The 25660-nt window shown below is 33.7% G+C and overlaps 1 protein-coding gene across 6 annotated transcripts in view; it reads right to left on the reverse strand.

The window, feature by feature from the left end:
• The window catches only part of CNTLN (centlein), a 379922-nt gene that overhangs the window by 21659 nt on the left and 332603 nt on the right, over positions 1 to 25660 (reverse strand). For all 6 annotated transcript variants that reach the window (XM_053572079.1, XM_053572076.1, XM_053572075.1 and 3 more), the window contains 4 exons: positions 18746 to 18843; positions 16942 to 17068; positions 15434 to 15571; positions 14642 to 14827 (listed from right to left, as the gene is read on the reverse strand). In XM_053572079.1, coding sequence (XP_053428054.1) covers positions 14642 to 14827; positions 15434 to 15571; positions 16942 to 17068; positions 18746 to 18843 — 549 coding nt within the window. The remainder of the gene's footprint in view (positions 1 to 14641; positions 14828 to 15433; positions 15572 to 16941; positions 17069 to 18745; positions 18844 to 25660) is intronic.

Genomic DNA, 25660 nt, shown 5'->3' on the forward strand with positions numbered 1-25660 from the left:
ATTTTTTGTAAGAGAGTTTTTTTCTGGACCATGTGCTTGTAGAAAGTTATAAGGCAGGTGGGCATGGGATTTGTTCTAGGCTAGTAGCACCTTTCATACAAATTTTAGAAATTTTGTTTGATCAATTTCATTAGCCAGGTTATTTGATGTAGTCTTTTTTTGGGGTTTGTTTGTTTTTTGTTTTAATTTTTTTTTTTTTTACAAGCAAAGTAATCTCTTTTCTTGGCTGTTAGGAGAAAAGCTGCTTTCTAAAGATTGGCCTTGTTTGTATAATTCTCCATTAAGCCCTGCCTCTTCTTCTCTTTGAAAGCAGACATGTTGTAGGATGCTACTGTCATGAACTATTTCAGTCCCATTCCATTGTTGCAAATAAAATATTTGGAAGTTGTACTTCATGTGACCTTCAACTTGGAGGAGTGTATTTTTTACTGGGTGTTTCAGAAGTCTGTAGTAGGTAAGTCCTCTCTTCATGGGGTCTTATCTCTACTTTGTCTTGCATAGTTTTGCCAATCTTGCCTACTTTTGGCTGCTCTTTTACATATTTTCGAACACGGTTTTAGCTATGACCAAGTTTTGCTGTTAAAAGGAGCTGAAATTTGGTTTTTCATTCTCTTCATTTGTTGCATGATTTCAAGGGAGAGAAAGGAAAAAAAATGCTGATTTTATACTTTTGATAATCAAGTCAGAATTCGTCAGAATACAGACAAATGCACTTTCCCCTGACTATTTTATTATGAAATCCTTCAAATATGCAGAAAAGTAGAAAGAAATGTTGAGGGTATCCCCATTTACCCACCACTGATATACACTACAACTAACTTTTTAAATCCAGGTTCAAAAAAACTCACATAAATTGAAAACATGTCACAAGTTGAAAGTACATTTAATACACCTAACGTAATGAACATTATGGTTTAGCCTAGCCTACCTTAAACATGCTCAGAAAACTCACATTAGCCTATGGTTTGACAAAATCATCAGCAACACAATGCACTGAAGAGTATCAGCTGTTTAACCTCAGGATTGCATGGATGACTGGAAGCTGCAGCTTGCTGCAGCTATCCAACATCACAAGATAGCACCATACCACACACAGCTTTCTTGGGAAAAGAGTAAATTCAATATTCAAAGAACTGTATCTATTGAATGAACATCACTTTCAATCCATTGCAAAGTAAAAAAAATCAAGTTGAACATCATACATCATAGACCATCTGTACTTGCTTTATCACATTATCTATCCATCCATTGACCCATGCGTCTTACTTTGTTGAAGCATTTCAAAGGATGTTGCTGCTATCTCTACCATTCCTCCCTAAAACTTCAGCATGTATATCATCAACTAAAGACGAATATTTATCTAGAGTTCTTTACTACATTTTGATATAAAATTTATATACACTGAAATGTGTATATCTTAATTGTATAGTTTCATAAGCTTTTACAAATGAAAATCTTGATTAACTTATACCCTGATCAAAGTAAAGAACATTTCCTGCACTCCACAAAGCTTGCTACGTTCCTTCCCCATCAAGTCCCAGCCCTTGCCCCCAAGATTTTTGAAGTTTTGTGATTTTCATTTGCATTTTCCTGATAATTTATGATGTTGAGCCCTTTTTCATGTACCTGTTGACCAACTGCATGTCTTCTTTGGAAAAATGTATATTTATATATTTTGCCCATTTCACAATCAGATTATTTACTTTTTAGCTATAGAGTTGTATGAGTCTCTTACATATTTGGATATTAACCCCTATTAGATATAAGTTCTGCAAATATTTTTTCCCATTTCATAGGCTGCCTTTTGATTTTGTTGATTGTTTCCTTTGCTGTGCAGAAGTATTTTAATTTTATTTATTCCCATTTATTTTTGCTTTGTTCCTTTGTTTTTGGTGTCATATCTGAAAAAAAAATCTCAAGACCAAATACTGAGGGTTTCCCCCCCTATTTCTTCTAGGGTTAGAGTTTTGGGTCTGATATGTAAATTTTTAATCTATTTCTAGTTATCTTTTTGTGAGTGAAGACAGAGGTCCAATTTCATTCTTTCACATGTGGACAGTTTTTCCAGCACCATTTATTGAAGAGCCTATCTTCTCCCTACTGTGTATTTTTCTCATCTTTGTCAAATATTAGTTGGCTGTATACTCATAGGTTTACTTCTGGGCTCTCTATTCTGTATGTGATTGTTGTTATGCCAGTATCATGCTGTTTTGGTTACTGTATCTTGGTTATAAAATTTGAAATCAGAATTGATACCACCAGGTTTCTTCTTCTTTTTTTTTTTTTTATTTTTGCTGTTTTGGCCGGGGCTGGGTTCGCACCCACTATCTCCGGTATATAGGGTCGGCGCCCTACTCCTTTGAGCCACAGGCGCTGCCCAGGTTTATTCTTACACAGCACTGCTTTTTCTATTCAGAGTATTTTGTGGTTTCATACAGATTTTAGCATTTTTTTCTGTTTCTGTGAAAAATGCCTTTGGAACTTTAACAGATATTGCATTGCATCTATAGGTTTCTGTTGGTAGTAAGAAATGTTAACAATATTAATTCTTTCGATCCATGAGGATAGGATATCTTTCTACTTATTTATTTTCTTTTTCCATTTCTTTAATTGATATATTTTTCTTCCTTTTTTTCTTTTTTTTAGGAAGGGGGGGTGGGTGGGCAGTCTTACTCTGTTACCCTGAGTAGAATGCCATGGAGTTGTAGTACATAGCAACCTTAAACTCTTGGGCTTCAGCAACACTTGCCTCAGACTACCAAGTAGCTGAGACTATAGGCATGCACCCATGCCTGGCTAGATTTTCTATTTTTAGTTGAGATGGGGTCTTGCTTTTGCTGAGGCTGGACTCAAATTCCTTAGCTCCAGCAATCCACCTGCCTCAGCATCCCAGAGTGGTAGGATTAAAGGAGTAAGCCATCATGCCCAGCCAGTATCTTACACTTTTCAATGGATTAGTCTTTCATTTACTTGGTTTGATTTATTCCTAAGAAAATTTCTGATGCTATTATAAGTGAGATTTTTTTTTCTTTTTCAGAGTTTATTATTTGTGATAGAGAACAACTGATTTTTGTATGTGGATTTTTTTTTATCCTGCAACTTTACTGAATTGATTGATTGGTTCTAACAATTTTTGGTGGTGTCTTTAGGGTATTTTATATATGCAATCATGTCATGGGCAAACAAAGACAATTTTATTTCTTCCTTTTTATTCTCTTGCCTAATACTCTGAGAGATTTCAACCAATACTCTGGCCAGGTGCCAAGAACTTCTAGTAATATTTTGAATAGAAGTGATGAGAGCAGGCATACTTATCTTGTTCCTACTTTTTAGAGGAAATGCTTTCAGCTTCTGACCAATGAATATGATGTTAGCTATGGGCGTGTTATATACGGCCTTTATTGTGTTGAAGTAAATTCCTTCTATATACAATTTATCGAGAGGCTTTATCATAAAAGGATGTTTAATTTTGGCAAATGCTCCTTCCATATCTGTTGAGATAATCATGATTTTATCCTTTATTCTGTTAATGTGATCTATTACATTTATTGATTTGTGTATGTTAAACCATCCTTGCATCCCTAAGTTCCAATTGTCATGGTCTATGATACTTTTAACGTACTATTAAATTCTGTTAATATTTTATTGAGAATTTTTGCCTCTATGTTCATAAGGGATATCAGTATATCAGTCTAAGATATTCTTTACTTACAGTGTGCTACTGGCTTTTGGTATAAGAATAATACTGGACTCACAAAATGAATTTGGAGGTATTGGCTCCTCTTCAATTTTGTTTTTAATAGTTTGAGAAGAATTTTTTGGGGGGAGGGGGGACAGAGTCTCATTATGTCGCCTCAGTAGAGTACTGTGGTGTCACAGCTCACAGCAACCTCAAACTCTTGGGCTTAAGCAATTCTATTCCCTCTCAGCCTCCCAAGTAGCTGGGACTACAGGCACCTGCCACAACACCCGGCTATTTTTTTTTGTTAGAGATGGGGTGTGCTTAGATTAGCCGCTTGGCTTCCCAAGTGCTGGGATTATAGGCATGCACCTTCGCACCTGGACTGAGAATTGTTATTAATTCTTTTTAAAGTGTTTGATAGAATTCACAGAGAAGCCATTTGATCCTGGGATTTTCTTTGTTGGGAAGTTTTTGATTACTGATTCTACTGCCTCAATTATTCTTAGTGTTGAGATTTTCTATTTCATCATGATTTAGTCTTGATGTGTTTTTTTTTTTTTTTTAGGAATTTATCCATTTCTTATAGGTTATCCAGTATGTTGGCATATAATTGTTCACAGTTGTCATTTATGATCTTTTGTATTTCTCTGTTATCAGTTGTAATGCTGCCTCCTGAATTTATAGTTTCACTTACTTGAGTCCTCTCGTTTATGTTGGTTAGTCTAGCAAAGTGTTAATTTTATCTTTTCAGAAAAACAGCTCTTAGATTCATTGATGTTTTCTATTATTTATCTGTTCTCTATATTTCTGCTCTAATCTTTATTTTTCCTTCCATCTGTTAACTTTCAGCTTAGTTTGTTCTTTTTCTAGTTTTTTAAGTTGTAAAGTTAGTTGTTTATGTGAGAAGTTTGTTTTCTTCATGTAGGCATTTATAGCTATTATCTACCCTTTTACAAATGCTTTTGGTATGTTGTGTTTCCATTTCTCTTTGTTTCAAGGTATTTTTTGTTTTTTTTTTGATTTCTCATTTCACCTACTGGTTGATCAGGAGTGTGTTATTTTGCCTATCTTTGTAATTTTACTTATTTTCCTGTTACTGATTTTTAGTTTCATATTCTTATGATCACAAAAGATACTTGATATGATTTCAATTTTCTTAAATTTGCTAAGATTTGTTTTGTGGCCTAACATGTTTTATCTTGAAGAATGTTCTGTGTGTGCTTGAAAATAATGTATATTCTGCTGCTGTTTGATGAGATGTTCCGTATATGTCTGCTAGGTCTATTTCGTCTACAGTGTTGTTCAAACTTTCTACTTCCATATGAATTTTCTGTCTGGGTGATCTATGTCTTTTTGAGTGTGGAGTATTAAAGTCCCCAAATATCATTCTATTGGTACTTTTTTTTTTTTTTTTTTGCAGTTTTTGGCCGGAGCTGGGCTTGCACCCACCACCTCTGGCATATGGGGCTGGTGCCCTACTCCTTTGAGCCACAAGCACCGGCCTGTATTGGTACTTATTTCTCCTTTCATTCTGTTATTTACTTTATATATTTAGTTGCTCTAAAGTTTTAAGTTTGAAAGTATTCCCTTGTAAGTATTTATAATTGTTACAGTTTCTTTTTTTTTTTTTTTTTTGGTAGAGACAGAGTCTCACTTCATGGCCCTCGGTAGAGTGCCGTGGCCCCACACAGCTCACAGCAACTTCCAACTCCTGGGCTCAAGCGATTCTCCTGCCTCAGCCTCCCGAGTAGCTGGGACCACAGGCGCCCACCACAACGCCCGGCCATTCCCTGGTTGCAGTTTGGCCAGGGCCGGGCCTGAACCCGCCACCCTCGGCATATGGGGCCGGCGCCCCACCGACTGAGCCACAGGCGCCGCCCAATTGTTACAGTTTCTTGATAAGTTGATCCCTTTATCATTGTATAATACCTCTATTATCTCTTGTGACTTTTTTATTTAAAAATATATTTTGTCTACTACAAGTGTAATCATTTGTGCTCTCTTGTGGTTACCATTTTCATGAAATATCTTTTTCTATCCCTTCACTTTCAGTATGATTAAGTCCTTAAAGCTAAAGTTAGTCTCTTATAGACAGCATAACTGCTTTTTAAAATTCCATTCAAGAAATTTATGTTTATTGACTGGGGAGTTTAATCAATTTACATTTATAGGAATTACTGATAGGTAAGGCCTTCTTATTTCTATTTTGTTGTTTTCTGATTGTTTTATATAGCCTTTCTTCTTTTCTCCTTTATTGATGTCTTCCTTTGTGATTTGATAATAAATAATAAATAATAATTTTAGAGGAAAGTGAATTAATCAATTTTTTTTTGTATTTCCATCAAATTTTGTGTAACATGTTCCAGGGACATAAAGATTCACAACTTTTACATTTTCTTTGAAACCATCCATTTTTAACAATATAAAATAATCCTTTCTGTCCTTCCTAATGATTTCTGCCATTAATTTTGTCTTGCCATAATATTGTTATATCTTCTTGTGGTTAGCATTTATCTGGTGTGGGTTGGTAAATCAGTTCTTTAGATGTGGGAGGAAGAACATGATTTGTAATGTTGACATCTGTGGTATAAATACATGCACTATGATTGCTTTCAAGCAACCAACATGAATACGGAGTTGGGAAGAGATGTACAAAACTGCTTCTGTGAGCTGGTAGTTAGTTCCAAGATACCATATTTTAAAAATGCTTTAATTTTTGTAAGCTAATAAGGTACATAAAAATATGCACTATTTTTCGCAATCTCGTAGACTTTCACTTTTCCTATTTTTTTCAAAAAATATTTTCAGTTCTATTACATATATTGTAATTATGGTATGTCTGGATTTATGCCAGTCATATCATTCTATTTCTCTCGCTCTCAAAGACAATACTTCCTTTATGGACGTTTAAATTTTATTGTGGTGAGATCATTAAACACAAGATCTTGCCTCGTATCAAAATTTTAAGCATATAATACATTATTGTCACTATAGATACAATGCTGTACAGCAAATCTCCAGAGCTTATTCATCTTGTTTCATGGAAACTTTATTCCTCTTAATCAACAATTCCCCATTTCCCACTTTCCCCAGTCCCTGCCAAATACCATTTCACTTTTTGATCTTAAAAATTTGAGTATTTTAGATATTTCATGTAAGTGGAATATGCCTTGCTTGCATTTCTCTGACTAGATATTTCACTTAGTATAATGTCCTCAAGGTTTATCCATGTTGTTGCATACTGGATAATTTATTTCTTTGTTTATAAAAACAGTAGTCCATTGTATGTTTATACTACATTTTATTTAACCATTTATCTTGATGGGCATTCCACATTTGGGCTATTGTGAATAAAGCTGCAATAAATATAGGAGTGCTGATATCTATTTGAGAAGTTGGATAAATACCCAGAAGTGGGATTGCTAAATAATATGTCAGTTCTCCTTTAAAACCATTGAGGAACCTCCATACTGTTTTCCACAACAGCTGTATCACTGTACATTCCCACCAACAGAATGTAATGGTTCCAATTACTCCACAGTCTCTCCCACACTTATTGTCTTTTATTTCATAATAGGCATGATTAAAAGGTGTGATGTGTAATCTCGTTATGCTTTTGATTTGCATTTTCCTGATGATTAGTGATTTTGTACATTTTTTCACATATCTGTCACATTTATATGTTTTCTTTGAAGAAATGTGTATTTAAGTCCTTAACCCATTTTAAAATATTTTGTAAAACAATAGCAATCCAAACCAGAATGGTCCTAGCATAAAGGCAGACAGACATAAAGACATTATAGAGACAAAGAGCCCAGAAATAAATCCCATGTGTACACAGTTCACAAGGATGCCAAGAATACATAATGATGAAACTACAATCTCTTCAATAAATGGAGGTAGGAAAACAAAATATCCACATGAAAAAAAATTAAGGTCAGACTCTTAACTTATGTCATAGACAAAAATCAACTTAACATGGATTAAGAACTTAACTATCAGACCTCCAAGAATAAAAGTCATAAAGGAAAACATATGAAAAAAAGTTCTATGACACTAGTGTGGGCTATAAATTTTTGGAAATGACACCAAAAGCAGAGACAGCATAAACAAAAATAAATGGAACTATATCAAACTAAAAATCTCCTGCATGTTAAAAAAAAAACAAAACTAAAAAAACCAAACAAATAAAAAACCAGACTGAAAAGGAAATTTACTAGGAGAAAATACTACTTGCAAATCATCTTTGTCATACTAGAAAATATCAAAATACAGGCCTAACTTGGAGATATTACAGGTTCAATTCCAGACCATGGCAATAACGCAAAATCACCATAAAGGAAATCACACAAATTTTTTGGTTCCCTGTACATGTAATTAAGTTTACACTATAAGTGTGCAACAGCATTATGTATAAAAAATACATACATAACTTAATAAGAAAATATTTATTGTTTTAAAAAGGCTAATGATCATATGAGCCTTCATCAAGCTGTAATCTTTCTGCTGGTAGTGGGTCTTGCCTTGATGTTGATGGTTGCTGACCAATCAGGTTGGTGGTTGCTAAAGGTTAGGGTAGCAGTAGCAATTTCTTAAAATAAGATAATAATAAAGCTTGATATATTGATTGACTCTTTCATAAAAGATTTCTCTGTGGCATATAATGTTGTTTGATAGCATTTTACTCACAGCAGAACTTCTTTCAAAATTGCAGTCAATTCTCTCAAACCCTCCTACTACTTTATGAGCTATGTTTATAGAATATTCTAAATCTTTTGTTGTGACTATAATAATCTTCACAGCATCTTCAACAGGAGTAGATTCCATCTCAAGAAACCACTTTCTTTGCTTATTCATAAAAAGCAGCTCCTAATACTTCAAGTTTTATAATGAGACTGTAGCAATTCAATCACATTTTCAGGCTCCACTTGTAATTCTCGTTCTCCTGCTTTGTCCACCACATCTACAGTTACTTTCTCTATGGTAGTCATTAACCTGTCAAAGTCAACCATGAGGATTGGAATCAACTTCTTCCAAACTCCTGTTAATGTTTATATTTTGATCACCTTTTATGAATTACGAATGTTCTTACTGGCATCTAGAATGGTGAATCCTTCCTAGAAAGTTTTCAACTTACTTTGCCCAGGAATCACCATCTATGGCATGTACTTCAGAAAAAACAAAACTTGAGAGTTGACATTTCTCCTCAAACCGTGAGCTACAAAGTGATGTATTAGGAGGCATGAATATATTAATTTTCTTATAAATCTCTAACAGAGCTCTTGGGTCACTTAGGGGTATTGTCAGTGAGCAAAAATATTTTTAAAGGAATCTTTATTTTTGGAGCAATAAGTCTCAACAGTGGGCTTAAAAATTTAGCAAATCATGTTGTACATGCATGTTCTGTCAACTAGGCTTTGGTATTCCTTTTTATAGAGCACAGGTAGAGTAGATTTAGCATATTCTTAAAGGCCCCACTCCGATATCATTAAAAAGAGGTATTTAAACGAGGTAGAAACAAACAATGCTAGGTAGCCTACATAAAGAGCAGTGCTATTACTACATGATGCATTCTATATACTTTCATTTAATATGAATTTATTATTAGAAAATGCTATGGTATTTGGCTGAAATATACTTCATAATGCAAAATCCTCCTCCCATCCAAAATATACATTTCAGATACACAGTAGAATCTCTGTTGCACTAAGTTCACTAAAATGCTTTACCTTATACTCACATATCAAAGCTAACTTTTTTTTTATATGTTCACACTTTTTGTATATTTATGCTAGGTTTCGGCTCTACTTCTCTCTTGTTAACAAATTGGTCTGTTTCCAACTCTTGGTGCTACTTCCAATTGGCTTTTGTCTTTACTTCCCTTCTGTCATGAAATAGCCTTCTTTTACCAGTTTAAAATCTACTCAGTTATTTAAACAACCCTAAAGACCCCAAAGGCTACAAAACTCTTTAAATAATCCATTGCTAAAAGCAGGGGAAGTTTTAATTTAAAAGTATCACTCTATTTATCAATATAATAATGATCCTTGGCAAACTCTTATTTTCAAAGTAAGGAAAAACACTGTATGGCACAAAATGAGCATTCCCTCATGGTAACTGAATTTCTAAAATCTTACATCAGTCTTTATGCAATTTTTGGAACATCGTGGACTGGAAATGATCTCAGTATCAGGAGACATTTTCAAAATATGAATACTTTCTAAGATGTACATCTCTAACTTAATTCTACTTTTCAGTTATCATTATTTATTGTAACTAGCCAGCATGTCTTGGGAAAAGACAGTAAGCTAATGCATTTGTCTCAGACCTAGTTTTCCAGTATTTATCACTAAGTCTTTGTGGTAGCTAGCTTGAGTTTCTAATCAATTTGAACTGATTAGACCTTTTTCAGTAAGATCAGATTGTTAGGAAACTGATAATTGGCTATTCAAATACTCTGGACTCATCATTATCATCAGGGAATAAAATATTTTTAAATAGTTTTATGTAGGCTCGGTGCCTATAGCTTATTGGCTAGGGCGCCAGCCACATATCCTGAGATAGCAGGTTCAAATCCAGCCCAGGCCTACCAAACAACGGTAACTACAACCAAAAAATAGCCGGGCATTGTGGCGAGAGCCTGTAGTCCTAGCTACTTGGGAGGCTGAGGCAAGAGAATCGCTTAAGCCCAAGAGTTTGAGATTGCTGTGAGTTATGATGCCATGGCGCCCTACCCAGGGTGATATAGTGAGACTCTGTCTCTAAATAAATAAAAATAAATAAATAAATAAAAAGCTTTATTAAGGTATATATATAAAGTTTATCCACTTAAAGTAATAAATTTTTATCTTAATAGCAATTTTCCTTTTTTAGTACAATGGCAGGATGAAAAAAGTTAATTCAAGTTGAAATGCATCATAGAACTGTTTAAAAATCATAATTGAAAGAGAAGAGCGCCAATTGTATGTATAAAAATAAAATTTAAATATTTGACAAATGTTGTTATTAAAGAAGCTAAAAATTACATGCCCCAAATCTTTACTATATCTTATCAAAGCAAAGTTTTCAGCTAAATATTGTTCTTTGGCTGGTATTTATTTCATAGCTAACAAAAACCATTGAGAAGATGGAGCTTAGTCTATGACTGTCACATACAAGCACATTAACAACCCTATGTCAGGAATGAGTTAAACTGAGCAAATACTTCTAGAAATTTCCCTTGTGTGTTTTATTTAGTTATTAGGAGAATTCAAAGCCTCAGCTCTGCCACATACATCCTGCCCAGATGCTCAAAGTACTTGATTTCACCCAAGGGCAAAATTCTCTTCTATAATCCAGTTGTGCCCTATGAATAAATGAAAAGACTAAAGGGAACAAAGATTCCACAACAGGGCAGAACAAACATTATTACTATTAATACTACTGATAATACTTATTAAGTACATTTGTGTACATGATATCCTAATACACTCTGCATGGAATGAATCTGGATGATCATAACATTCCATGTAAGAACTGTATACATTCCTTAACTATGCTTGTTAAGGAATGAATACACATAGTTCTTACCTTTTACAGAGTTTTAAGTATGAGCAGTTACCATGTGCCCAGTACCATCCTTAAAGGAGATATAAAATCAATTCCTTAAGAATTTAATGAATCCCATTATGTGTCAATACTCTGAGGATAATGAATGACAAAGTTCTTATCCCAAGTAGGCTATAATCAACTTGAAACAAAAAGAAAAATGCAAAAGTTTACAACTGTGTTAGTGTGATACATATAGTAAATGCTCAGGAGGTAAATGACAGACATATTGCCATTACATAGATAGTAGTTGCTACTTGGAGAACAATTAGGTATTGTTCTGATCTTTAGTGACAATAACTTATTTAAATCCTCATCTCATGTGTGTTTCTTTATTACGCTCATTCTACAGTCAGGGAAACTGAGGAACAGAGGATTCAGTCACTTGCCTGAGGTGACACAGCCTGTAAGTGAAAAAGCTGGGCTCTATCTTCTTAAACATAGAGAGGTAAAGGAAGGATTCATGAAAGAGGAATGTCTTGTGCTAAATGTGAAGGAGAGAGCAACGAAGGGAGGGCATTTGGGGTGAGAAGGAGAGCTTGAACAAATGCAGGAAGAAATGCAATATAGGTGAGAGCTGAAGAGTACATTCCAGAAAGGTTACTGCACACGCAGTAGGATTTAGGAAGTCACGGATGATATGCTGCTGCAGATGGTGGCTCCTGAGTATTTCTGTACAGTTCTAGGGCCATATGTGCAAGGAATGATGATGATCATCACTTTCCTAAGACCCAAATATCCAGTCTTTGCCAACCATTATATGGTTTTGGCATTAAATTGCTGGTGGCCCCTTATTAGAAAAATAGATCAAACAGTAGAAGTGGTGCCAGTATCAACGATATATTGGCACTAAAACACAGGTAAGAAAATCAAATAACCATCAGAAGACTTAAGTTGTAAAGGGTGTTACTAAATGCCAAACTGATAAGAATTTTTTCATATGGATTCAATTCTTTAAAAGAGTTTAAACGCAAAGTTTTGAAACTTTATCATACAAAATAATCACTTTAGTTCACTTGTAAAACACAGATTGTTGAGCTCCACCCCATCTGGGACTTTGATTCAATAGATTTGGGGCCGAATATTATGCATCTTATTTAAATGCAGTGGAATCAGATGATTCTGATACAAGTGACCTAAATATCAAAGCAGAACATAGTGTAAAACTTGTGAAAGAGTACTGAAGGTAGTCTATCCATATTTGCTATCTTTCCCTATTACATAATCTTTAAAATGTTACTTAAATTAAAAAGTGAGATGATGGATGTGTTAATCAGTTCAATGTAAGCATTTCACATTGTATATCAAATCAATACACTGATCCCCACAAATGCAGCAATGTACACAGTTATGATTTTAATAAAAAATAAATTTTTTCAAATAAATTACCCGTTTTAGAACCAAATCCACCTCTCCCTCCATTATTCTAAGCTTTGGTTGTTTCTTATGCAATTGATTCCTAAGCTCTTTGGGGCTCTTTAGCTTTTAGATAATTTCTAGTCCCTGCACTTCTGCATGGACTTGTTTGGCTTCCCTTTGTTCTGCTAAGTCATTTACCATTCTTCTATCTATCCATGTGTTGATAGTTTGTGGAATGGGGTTCAGGGGTCTCCCAGCTTCCCTGAACATAGAGCAAGGACAGTAGAGTAGAAACAATCTTCCATCTTACTAGGCCTGACAATGAAGTTTGCTAATTCATCCTATAAAATGTTTCACATACTTCATTGCTGATTATATCACTATGGTCACCTTCAAAGTACTTCCCCTGGGAAGCTATGCACTGATGTCAGTGCCTAGTCCACCCTTCAAAGCAATTTTAGAACTTTTTCTGGAGTGGTTATTAAAGCTATCATCACATTACCCTTGGTGTTCTGAATGTCATTAAAATGTCTTTCAATATTTTCTTTGTCTTCTGGTAAAAAGTAAAAGTCACGAGGGGCTAGATGAAGTGAGTAGGGAGGGTTATTTGTTTATTGGCTATCGCAGACAGTCCCATGTGAGCTCTTCGCTTTTGTTCATCAGTGAACTCCTTTGGGACCATTTTTGCACACACTTTTTTCATGCCAAGATTTTCAGTTAACATTTTCCTGTTTCTCTATCAATGTTTACTTTGTCTGCTATGCTTCTTACAGTCAGCTGATAATTTTAATGCACAATTCAATGAAATTTGCAATGTTTTGGTCAGTTCTGCTGGTTAATAGAGCCCTCACCTCTCTTCCTCAGTGAAGATTTCTCTCCCCACAGAAAAACATTTAATCCATTTGTGCACTGCCATTTTCTTCATGGCATTATTCCTATAAATATGTCCCTGATTTCACTTCTACACTTGCCAAGTTTAACAAGAAATTTAATGTTTGTTGTTCTAATTCAAGCACCAATATTCTCATGATGACTCACAAAACATGCAACAATGAATGGCACTAAGCAAGACAAGACATTGCCAAATATCAATGTGAACACAGCTGTGATACACTGATACACCAAGGTTATGAAACTTTACCAAGATGTTTGTACAGTGCTGCCGACATAAGCATGTTCATGAACTTAATTGTCAGACCTTGTAAAACCTGTTTACTTGACTACTACAATTCTGTAACTAAATTGACATTCTAAAAGAAATATAATTAAGACACTAGAAATTTTAAATTTGAACTATAAATAAAAATCTTTTATAGAGAAATTTTGAGCAATGTGACAACTAGGGTAAATGCTTTGTATAATATGTTAGAAAAGCTGGCTTGGTGCCTGTAGCTCAGTGGTTAGGGTGCCGGCCACATACACTGGGGCTGGCAGGTTTGAACCTGGCCTGGGCCTACTAAACAATGACAACCACCACCACAACAACAAAATAGGCATTGTGGCAGGTGCCTACAGTCCCAGCTACAAGAGTTGGAGGTTGCTGTGACACCACAGCACTCTGCAGAGGGCAATATAGTGAGACTCTGTCTCAAAAAAAAAAAAAAAAAAAATTAGAAAAGCAGAAAGAAAAAAATTTTTTTTTTTTTTTTTTTGAGACAGGGTCTTGCTATGTCGCCCTCAGGAGAGTGCCATGGCATCACAGCTCACAGCAACCTCAAACTCTTGGGTTTAAGCAATTTTCTTGCCTCTGCCTCCCAAGTAGCTGGGACTACAGGCGCCCACCACAATGCCTGGTTATTTTTTGGTTGTACTTGTCATTGTTGTTTTAGCAGGCCCAGGCTGGATTCAAACCTGCCAGCTCCAGTGTAGTGGCTGGTGCCCTAGCCAGTGAGCTATAGAAGCCAAGCCAAAAAGCAGAAAAAAATTTTAAGAATTTCCCAAATAATTTGAAGTAGTCACTGCTTTCTTTGCCTGAAGTAATGCTCAAAAGAGTATACTATATATTATTCAAACCTTCACAAATATGGTGAACTCTTCCACTTTCTCATTGGCTAACAGCAATTTCTTCTGTACACCTTCTAGGGCCTGCTCACTTTGCACAGCCAATGCTTGAAGCTGCTTAGATGCTGCTGTTTCAATTTCGGCCATCGCAGATTCAGTCTCATTTAATTTTGATGCCAGGACAGTAAGCCTGATATCCTGAAAAAGATCAGTAATCACAAAATAAAAAATATTTTATGAACATATTTGGTAAGGTTAGTTAGGTATGTCAATAGAGAAAGGGTCTTATTATTTTCTCTATATATGTACTTATTAGTTAGGTATGTTAAGTGATTATTTTCATTTATTTTCAGTAAAATATCCCAAGCACATATTCTCAAATATTAACCTCCAAATTTATTTATGCTTTTTAAAAATTTTAATTCATTAAAGACATAGAAGCTATTTTAGACCAAAAGATCTCCTACAGCAAATGAAAATATTTAATTAGTTTATATGTACAAAATGATAGACATAGAAAATTTATATTCACTTGTATACATCAGTGCCTAACAATAGTTTTCATTTATTAGAAATTACCAAGAGAAACAAAACTTGAATAAAGCACTATCTTTAATATTAAACAAATTCTTAATGTTTCTTGAATAAAACAAATTCTTAATGTTTCATATAGAGATAGAAGTGTAGTTACCTGAAATATTTAATTGCCTCACAGAGTATGAGGGAGAAAAAAATTACAATGTTATAAGTGGGGAAAAAAATCGTTATATTCCACTCCTAGGCTAAAATGTCCTAAAAGCATACCTTTTTTTCTAACTCCTCTTTTGTTTTCTGATACATCTGATCATATTGTGACTTCTCTTTTACAGCAACATTAAGTCTTTGCTTCAGTGAATCAATTGATACCTTCTTGTTGGAACATTCTTCAGTTAATGTCTTTATCTACAGTAAAAGTATAAAGGTAACTATTATTGGTAAAAGCATTCTAGGAATAAACTAGGAATGTATTTGTTTCAATAGTAACTAAATAAATGAGTGAATAAGTCTAATATATTTTCTCATAAATGCCATCAAATTGAAGTATTCTATCTGCAGAACTCATTTTGTAAATGAAACTAGCAATCCTTAAATTAATTATAGAAAAAAACTGCACAAAAAGTGTCTGAATACTGGTATGTATAATCTCCCATACAATAATACAATATTAACTATGCATCCATTAAGTACTAACCTAAACTTCCTAAGTCAGGAAGATCAGTGTTTGTGATCCTGAAATAAGCCAAGTTATGGATAACTTTATATTATATTCTTCAAAATAATACGTATTCTTTAGGGTAAAATTATTAAAACAAGTAATTAATAACATGTTTATTATACATTTCAAAGAATAACGGAAAAATAAGTTTTCTTCTTTTGGTTTAATGCCACTAAAGATGTATAATTACTTATACAAAGATTCTAAGGCTGTGTCTGAAGTAAATATTAAAGTTAAAAAATTAGTAAAATAGAAAGGACAACATTAAATAAGCCATAGGATATAATTTTACTTTATGAGAGTATGTAGAGGAGAAAGAGAAGAAAATCCATTTAGATTTGTCATGCTCATTGAAAATTCTCTCTCTTAAATCCATTTGAGCTAATAGATACTTACATTTTCATCTTCAAAAAGGAAAATGAGGGAGATGTTCTCTCAGGAATACATAACATTTAACGAATGCCAAAGCACAAGCTACTTTATGAGTTGTGCAAATAGCACCTTTAAAAAAACAAACAAACTAACAAAAAACCTTCCTATTTGGGGGTCATATACAACTATTTTAAATACAACTCCCTACATTAAATTAAATGTATACAAATAAAAAGTATACTTTTTCAAGAATGGTTATTGGCTATCCCTTCTTTTATTTAGAAAAAAGCTTGGGACACTTAATTTTTTAACTAAATTAAATTTTTAAATTTCAGTTTAAAAAAAGAAGAAAAAAGAAAAGCTTGATTCTGTCATAAATTGGAGTTTTAAATAAAATGAAACCAAATACTGAATAAAATATAATTATGTACCCAAAATATTTAGGTTTTTAAAATTAAACTTATCTTCTGATGGGAATATTTACAAATAGAGACAAAATGTGTGGCTATATTACCTATGAAATTTTGGAATCCTGAATTTTAAAACAAATACTGTACTTTCAGAGCAAATAATACTCATATATATCCTATGAGTATTTTGTATAAATTTATTAGTATTGAATATTTCAGAAAGTAAATACAGTGGGAAGTAATATTTTTAGTGTCAGTAAACAAAAAATTGATACCTTTCTTTCAAGATTTTCTAACATTTCATTAAAATTCTCATTACTTTCCAAATTTACTTTCTGTCGAAATTTCAAGTCCTCTATCAAATGTCTTTTCATAGTTATATCCCTCTCCATTCGAGATATCCTTAAAAAGAAAAGATATTTTATCAAGGGTGATAGAAAATACTTTAACAATGATGTTATCTTACATTTTATCCAATGTGATATGTACTGATAGCTTTTAAGTGTCAATATTAATGAAATTATATATTAGTAAAATAAGTTGTATCGAGTAAGAGATTATTTTTAATACTTTGAGTACTTGTAAAATACATGCATTAAAACAAAATATAATAACTGAAAAAGTTAATGAAATTTATAAAAACAGTATTATTATATTTAAATTACATTTTTACACTGCTAAAAAATTAAAGTGCTATTTAGAGACAACTAAAAAGCATAACAATAAGAAATAATACTATTTTTTAATAAACAAATGTAAATTCTTATAATTTCATGCAAAAATCAAAATCAGGCTTGAGATCTTTTAGTTTAATATCATTTGAGATTGAATTCAAACATGGCATTAGCATAAGTTGATGAAAAATTAAGTATAAAATGGTAGTTGCAGTGACAACTACTATTACTACTACTGTTGCTGCTGCGGACCCTCCCATTATAATAGCTAACATTTATTGAATGCTACAATGTGTCTGTTACTGTTCTAAGCGCTTTCCATTTACTAACCCTTAAGAGTTCTGTATTAAGAATGTTTCTCCAGAGCCATTTGTTGTTAAACAATAAGCAAGACTGCCTCTTAATCCATAAACACACTTCAAAATATTGCCATTTTAGAATATTAATCAATCTTTTTGTTTCATCTATTACTATCAGTTTTATGTCATCTTCACTTATGATGTGGTATTCAGGTATGTATGTGATATTCAGATATCTTAAATTTATCAATGATGATTGGAATTCCAAAGATATTATCACCTCTAAGCTATAGCATAGCTATAAAAGGTTTAGAGAGAAAATCATTTTTATTTGATAAGAGTATCTAAAATCTCTTTTTATTAATAAACAACAAAAGTACATACTTTTATAACCTATGATTATTTTAAACTAAACAAAACTTTTCTTTTTCCACCTTAGCTTTGTAAGCTTAGGCATCGAACTCAATATAACTATCAATCTATATATATTTAGAGGTCAAATAACTGCTCATTTTGAAGTTTTTCATTCATATGCTTGAGGTCATTAATTTATATTGATACAAAATTAAATATGTTTAACAATAGAATTCTAACTATAATATTGTTACCCTAATTTAAAAATAGTAACTACTGGCTCAGCACTCATAGCTCAGTGAGTAGGGCACCCCATCACATATACTGAAGGTGGTGGGTTTGAGGCCATCCCGGGCCTGCTAAGTAACAATGACAGCTGCAACCAAAAAATGGGCGTTGTGGTGGGCGCCTGTAGTACCAGCTACTCTGGAAGCTGAGGCAAGAAAATCGCTTAAGCCCAAGAGTTTGAGGTTGCTGAGAGCTGTGATGCCACAGCTCTCTAACAAGGGCAACATAGCGAGACTGTCTCAAAACTAACAATAATAATAATAATAAAAGTAACTACCTTGACAGTTACTATGCTATATGTAGTATTCCTTACGTTTTCATTTTATGTAGCCTTAAACTTGAACTAAGGAAGGAAACCTTCATGATTAATGACATTGGTATTATTTCTCGGGGCCCAATGTTTAATGGAGTTGACTGCCACTGGGTGGCACCAAATACAATGGATAGAAATAAAAAGACCATACTTCTCATGCATTTCCTTTACATGTTCTTCTTTTGAGAGGAGTTCAAATTTTAGAGACTTCACATTTGATGACTGTTTAGTGAGTTCATTAGTTGCATTCTAGATTAAAAATAAACATACATTTAAATTTACCTTTCAATCTTGGTCTAAAACAGCCTAAAAATAAATGTCATTATCAATAAGAGCAATATATTTACGATTATGATGAAGAAAAATTAAAATGAATGCTTAATATTTTTAAATCTTTTATTTTATATGATTTAATAGAAATAATATAGTAATGCTAATGTTTTTATATAATATGCCAAACCATAGAGAAACACAATCATTTAAAAACTGCAGAGTACGTGCCCAAAATATATTTATAGGAAGTAAAAACTTTAGTATAATGTAAATGTGTGAATAATGAATAATTTTAACAGTTTCAGATCACTTAAAACTAATGCTGGATTTACTAAAACTTGTAAGAGACTAAATACCATCACAAACACTTCCCTATTCATGACAATGTAGAATTCATTTCCCAACCCTTCGAATCTGTCTGGTCTGTGATTTCTTTGACCAAAAGAAGGTAGCAGAAAGGACCTAGTGTTTAAGTTTCAGAGCCTGGGTCTTAAACCTTAGTAGCTTCAACTATTGCTTTCTTGGACTGATGCCCTGGGATCCACCTTACAAGGAAGACAACTGAAAGGCCATATGGAAGAGTACTAAGGTATCCCAGCTGAAAGCAGACCAGTTGTCATATCTGTGAGTGGGGTTATCTTGGACCTTCTAGCCAGGTAAATCGACAAAAGCAGGCATGTAAAGCAGCCCAGAAGAGCTAGCTAAAGAACTTCCCAGTCAACTTACTGCATTATAACAAAGAAAAGAATAAATTCTTGTTCAGTCACGACATTTTGAGATAGAGAATAATGATAACTAATAGAGAAGCTTCTGAATACTAAGTACTTCTTTACTTAGTAGTAGACCTATTAATTATTGAAGCATTTATGCATAATTATTAGTTTTTCATGGCAGAACAGATTTGTGGTATTTGTTGTCTGCACAGCCTAGGAGCCAGAGGTAGAAATTTGAATGTTAGGACAACTAATTTTCAACTTTGACTCAAGTTCCAATTAAACATGTAATCTGAGACATCACTTAAGTCTTTTTAGTTTTTCTACCTGTACATTGGTAGAAAGATAAGATAGCATTGACATACATTAAGATATCACTGACATACATTAATACATTTGTTAAGTTTAAAAAGTATTAAACTAATATAAATAGAATAAAAATAGCTTTAAAAATATTTGGAGTAGGCATTTCTCTAATCTTTTTAAAGTATGACAAATTGTCTCCGTTAGAACTATTCTTAGCATTAAATGTTTGACTTATGCTAAAAAGATTTAAATTTAAAAAGATGAAATCATTTACCATTAATTAAGGTAAATGTGACTCGAATTCATTAGACCAACTTCAACTATTTCATTGGTATAAATAATTTATATAAATAAAAATTTGAAATAATTTTATTTTTTCATGAACTGTGGTATTAATTTTTCTTATAAACTCTGGGCTGCCTCAACATAGCAAATGTTTCTGAATGTTAACAAGTTATGATATAGTATGTGTTCAATGCAATCTAAACTTACACCATATTTTGCATATTTACAATTACATGTAACGTCTTATTTCTAACATTACCAGAACAATATGTTCCACTTAGTAAATTTATCAAATAAATAAAGTTTTTGCTTTAATCATTAATCACATTCTGTAATGAATGTTCATTCAGTTAGAAATATGAATATTCATGATTATGCTATTTTAACAGTGGTATGTTAATATAATGGTATTATATTATAAATATTATCACCATATTAATTATATATGATGGAGCTGGATGGCTCACACCTATAATCCTAGCACTCCGGGAGGCCAAGGAGGGTAGATTGCCTGAGTTCACAGGTTCAAGACTAGTCTGAGCCAGAGCAAGACCTCATCTCTAAAAGTAGCTGTGTGTTGTGGTGGGTGTCTGTAGTCCCAGTTATTTGGGAAGCGGAGGCAAGAGAATCGCTTGAGCGCAAGAGTTTGAGGTTGCCCTGAGCTATGATGCCACAGCACTCTCCCGAGGGCGACAAAGTGAGACCCTTTGTCTCCAAAAGAAAAAAAGGTTATACATGATATACTAGTATAGCTATAATATCATCACTATACTGTAATAAAGTGATGCCTCTTAGGGACTCTTGTGATATGTCTACTTATCCCTACTCTAAATGGTCCCAGACTTCTGTGTTTTTCTAATTTTGTATTTACCTTAATGTTTTCATATTTTCTTTTTCTTTTTATCTGTTGATCATAATTTCTTTGCTTCTGTCAATAATCCTGCCTAAAAGCAATCAGCTTTCCCCTTAATATGTATACTTCTAATTTTCTGCCTTTAAGGTGTTTTCTGCAGAAAAGTAAAATAAATAATCTTAAAACTATATTAAAAATAAAACCAATAGGCAGTAAATAAGGCCTGAGAATATCTTCAATGATTAAATTATGTGAACTTTTAACAAAACAGAGATTTGGTTTTTCAAAAAAATAAATAAAATCAATAAAACTTTGGCCAGATAAATTAGAAGAAAAGTAAAATCTCTAATAACCTCAATCAGAAACGAAAAGGGGACGTAACAACAGATGTCATAGAAATACAAGAGATCATCTCTTGACTACGATAAGAAACTCCATGACCAGAAATTTGACAATGTGGAGGAAACAGATCAATACTAAGAATTGCACTGTCTCCCTAGACTTAACCAAGAAGAAATAAATCTCTTGAACAGACCAATTTTAAGAACTGAGATTGAATCAACAATAAAAAATCTCCCAACAAAAAAATGACCTGGTCCAGATGGCTTCACGACAGAATTCTATCAAACCTTCAAAGAAGAGCTTATACCCATCCTGCAGAAATCATTCCAAACATTTGAGAAGGAAGGAGTCTTCCCCAATACATTCTATGAAGCCCACATCACCCTGATACCAAAACCAGGAAAAGACGCAACTAAAAAGGAGAACTTCAGACCAATTTCACTAATGAATACAGATGCAAAAATTCTCAATAAAAATCCTAGCCAATAGATTACAGCTCCACATTAAAAAAATCATTCATCGGGTGGCGCCTGTGGCTCAATGAGAAGGGCACGGGCCCCATATACTGAGGGTGGCAGGTTCAAACCCAGCCCCGGCTGAACTGCAACCAAAAAATAGCCGGGCGTTGCGGCAGGCGCCTGTAATCCCAGCTGCTCGGGGGGCTGAGGCAGGAGAATCGCGGAAGCCCAAGAGCTAGAGGTTGCTGTGAGTCCTGTGACATCATGGCACTCTACTGAAGGCGGTAAAGTGAGACTCTGTCTCTACAAAAAAAAAAAAAATCATTTATCATGCAGTAGGTTTCATCCTAGAGATGGAAGGCTGGTTTAACATACGGAAGTCCATAAACATAATTCACTATAGCAAAAGAAGCAAAAACAAAGACCATACAATCCTCTTAATAGACGAAGAAAAAGCATTAGATAAAATTTAGCATCCTTTTCTAATTAGAACACTAAAGAATTTAGGCATAGGTGGCACATTTCTTAGCTGTGATTGAAGCCATCTATGACAAACCCACAGCTAATATTATAGTGAATGGAGTAAAACTGAAAGCTTTTCCATTTAGAACTGGAACCAGACCAGGTTGTCCTCTATTGCCACTACTATTTAACATAGGGCTGGAAGTTCTAGCCAATACAATCAGGCAAGAGAAAGAAATGAAGGGCATCCAAATGGGTGCAGAGGAGGTCAAATCCTCTGCTCTTTGCTGACGATATGATCTTATACTTAGAGAATCCCAAAGATTCAACCTCAAGACTTCTGGAAGTGATCAAAAAATACAGCAATGTCTCAGGATATAAAATCAGTGTCCAAAAATCAGTAGGCTTTCTATATGCCAATTACAGCTAAGATAAGAAGCTAATCTAGGACATAATTCCCTTCACAGTAGCTCTGAAAAAAATGAAATATTTAGGAATTTTCCTAACAAAAGAGGTAAAGGAACTCTACACAGAAAACTATGAAACTGTAAGAAAAGAAATAACACAAGATATTAACAAATGGAAGAACATACCATGCTCATGACTGGGAAGAATCAACATTGTGAAAAATACCTATATTATCCAAAGCAATCAATGAATTCAATGTAATCCCCATTAAAATACCATCATCATACTTTCAAGATTTGAAAAAAATAATTCTTAGTTTTGTATGGAATCAGATAAAAACCCATAAAGCCAACGCAATTCTTAGTAATAAAAACAAAGCCAGGGGTATCACCCTATCAGACTTTTGGCTATACTACAAGGCCACAGTGATCAAAACAGCATGCTATTGGCACAAAAATAGAGACATTGATATTTGGAACCAAATATAAAACCATGAGATGAAACTAACCTCTTACAGCCACCTGATCTTTCATAAACCAAACAAGAATATATACTGGGAAAAAGAATTCCTATTCAATAAATGATGTGGGAGAACTGGATAACCACACCTCTGGACCTGCAGAACTGGACCTGCACCTCTCATCACTCACAAACTGATTCAAGATAGATAAAAAATTTAAACCTAAGGCATGAAACAATAAAAATCCTCGAAGAAAGTGTGGGGGGAAAAACCTGAAGATATTGGTCTGGGGAAAGATTTTATGAAGACTTCCATGGCAATTGCAATAACAACAAAAATAAATGAATGGGACTGAATTAAACTGAAAAGCTTCTGTACAGCAAAGGAAACAACAACCAAAGTAAACAGACAACCTTTAGAATGGGAAAAGATATTTGAATATTATGAATTGGACAAAAGCTTGATAACTAGGATCTATAGTGAACTTAAATAAATCAACAAAAAAAGACCCAACAATCCCATATATCACTGGGCAAGAGACATGAATAGAACCTTCTCTAAAGAAGACAGACAAATGAATGGCTAACAAACATAAGAAAAAATGCTCATTGTCCCTAATCAGAGAAATGCAAATCAAAACTACCCTGAGATATCACTTAATTCCAAGGAGAATGGCCCACCTCACAAAGTCTCAAAGCTGCAGATGCTGGCATGGATGTGGAGAGAAGGGAACAACACTTACTTTGCTGGTGAGACTGCAAGCTAATATAATTCTCTGGAAGGAAGTATGGAGAATCCTCAAAGAACTCAAATTAGACCTCCCATTTGATCTTGCAATCCCATTACTGGGCATTTACCCAGAAGAAAAAGAGTCCTTTTATCATAAGGACATTTGAACTAGATCATTTAATCATAGCTCAATTTACAATTACCAAAATGACGAAAAAGCCTAAATGCCCACCAACCCAGGATTGGACTAACAAACTATGGTATGTGTATACCATACACTACTATTCGAACAATTAAAAAAGATGGAGACTTTATATCTTCGTATTAACCTTGTTGGAGGTGGAACACATTATTTTTAGTAAAGCATCACAAGTATGGAGAAGCAAGAATCCAATGTACTCAATTCTAACATGAAGGCAGTAGATAAGCTGATGTAAGGAAGGAAGAAGGGAGGGGGGAGGGCGATGGGGGTCACGGTGTATGGCACACTTCTTGGGGGTGGGATGCAATTATAGGAGTGACTTTATCTAACAAATGCAATCAGCATATCCTAATTCTTTGTAATCTCAATGAATCCCAAACAAAAAAAGGTAAAAAAAACACATACATTTTAAGATAGCTGTTTGGTTATTTTCTGTATTTAATGTAGTTGAAAAGGCTTTAACTCTGACTTTTGGATAATTGAGGGATTACTGAACTATAATAAATAAAACAATGCCATGTTAAGATATACTTTTGCTAAAATCTCTGACAGCTATTTCATTTGATCCTCAAAAATCCTTATGAGATTGGTAGAAAAGATATTCCTGTTTTAGATTTCTAGAGAAGTTAAGTGATTTCCTTATTCAGGTCTCACAAAAAGTTAAGTGGCCAAAAAGTAATGATCAAAATGTCCCTTGTCCCATTTCCATTCTCTACTACACAGTATTTATCTGCAACTGACTTAAAATCTACATAAAACACATTTTTCAAAAGGGTCATAATGTTAAGACTTTATCCTGGTTACAGCTTTCTTATACTAAGCTTACCAAACATATTTTTTAAAATTGCATAGCAGTAATAGAACTTATCTTAGAGGTTTGAAATGAGGATATCAGTTAAATTTTAAAGCACTTAAAATAGGTCTAATAATAGATTATACTCAAAGCAAAAGTAGTGTAACAACTACTATTATCTTCATTATTATTAACTTCCTGGGAAACTAGAAGAGAACATGGAATATATAAAAATGAGTGAAAGGCCATTTCAATTGAACATCTCAATAAAATCCAGCACCACTTCATGATAAAAATCCTCAGCAAACTAGGTGTAGAAGCAACATCCCCCAAATAATAAAAGCCATATATGACGAACCCATGGCCAACATCATACCTAATGAGTGAAAGGTGAAAACATCCCCCTAAGAACAGAAACAAGACAAGAATGCCTAGTCGTCAAGTTGAGTCGTCACTTCTACTCAACACAGTAAGAGAATGCCTAGTCAGAGCAATCAGGGAAGAGAAAGAAATAAAAGGCATCCAAATTAGGAAAGAGGAGATAAAACTATTCCTATTTGCTGATGATATTATCTGATACCTAGAAAACCTAAAACTCCACCAAAAGCTCCTAGAATTGAGAAATTCAGTAAAGTTTCAAATTATAAAATTAATGTGCACAAATCAATAGCATTTCCATATACTAATAACAGTGAAGCTCAAAGTCAAATCAAGAACTTAATACCATTTACAGTAACCACAAAGAAAGCAAAATACCTAGGAATATACTTAACCAAGCAAGT

This window comes from Nycticebus coucang, chromosome 2, assembly GCF_027406575.1.
Source record: "Nycticebus coucang isolate mNycCou1 chromosome 2, mNycCou1.pri, whole genome shotgun sequence".
NCBI classification, from domain to species: Eukaryota; Metazoa; Chordata; class Mammalia; order Primates; family Lorisidae; genus Nycticebus; species Nycticebus coucang.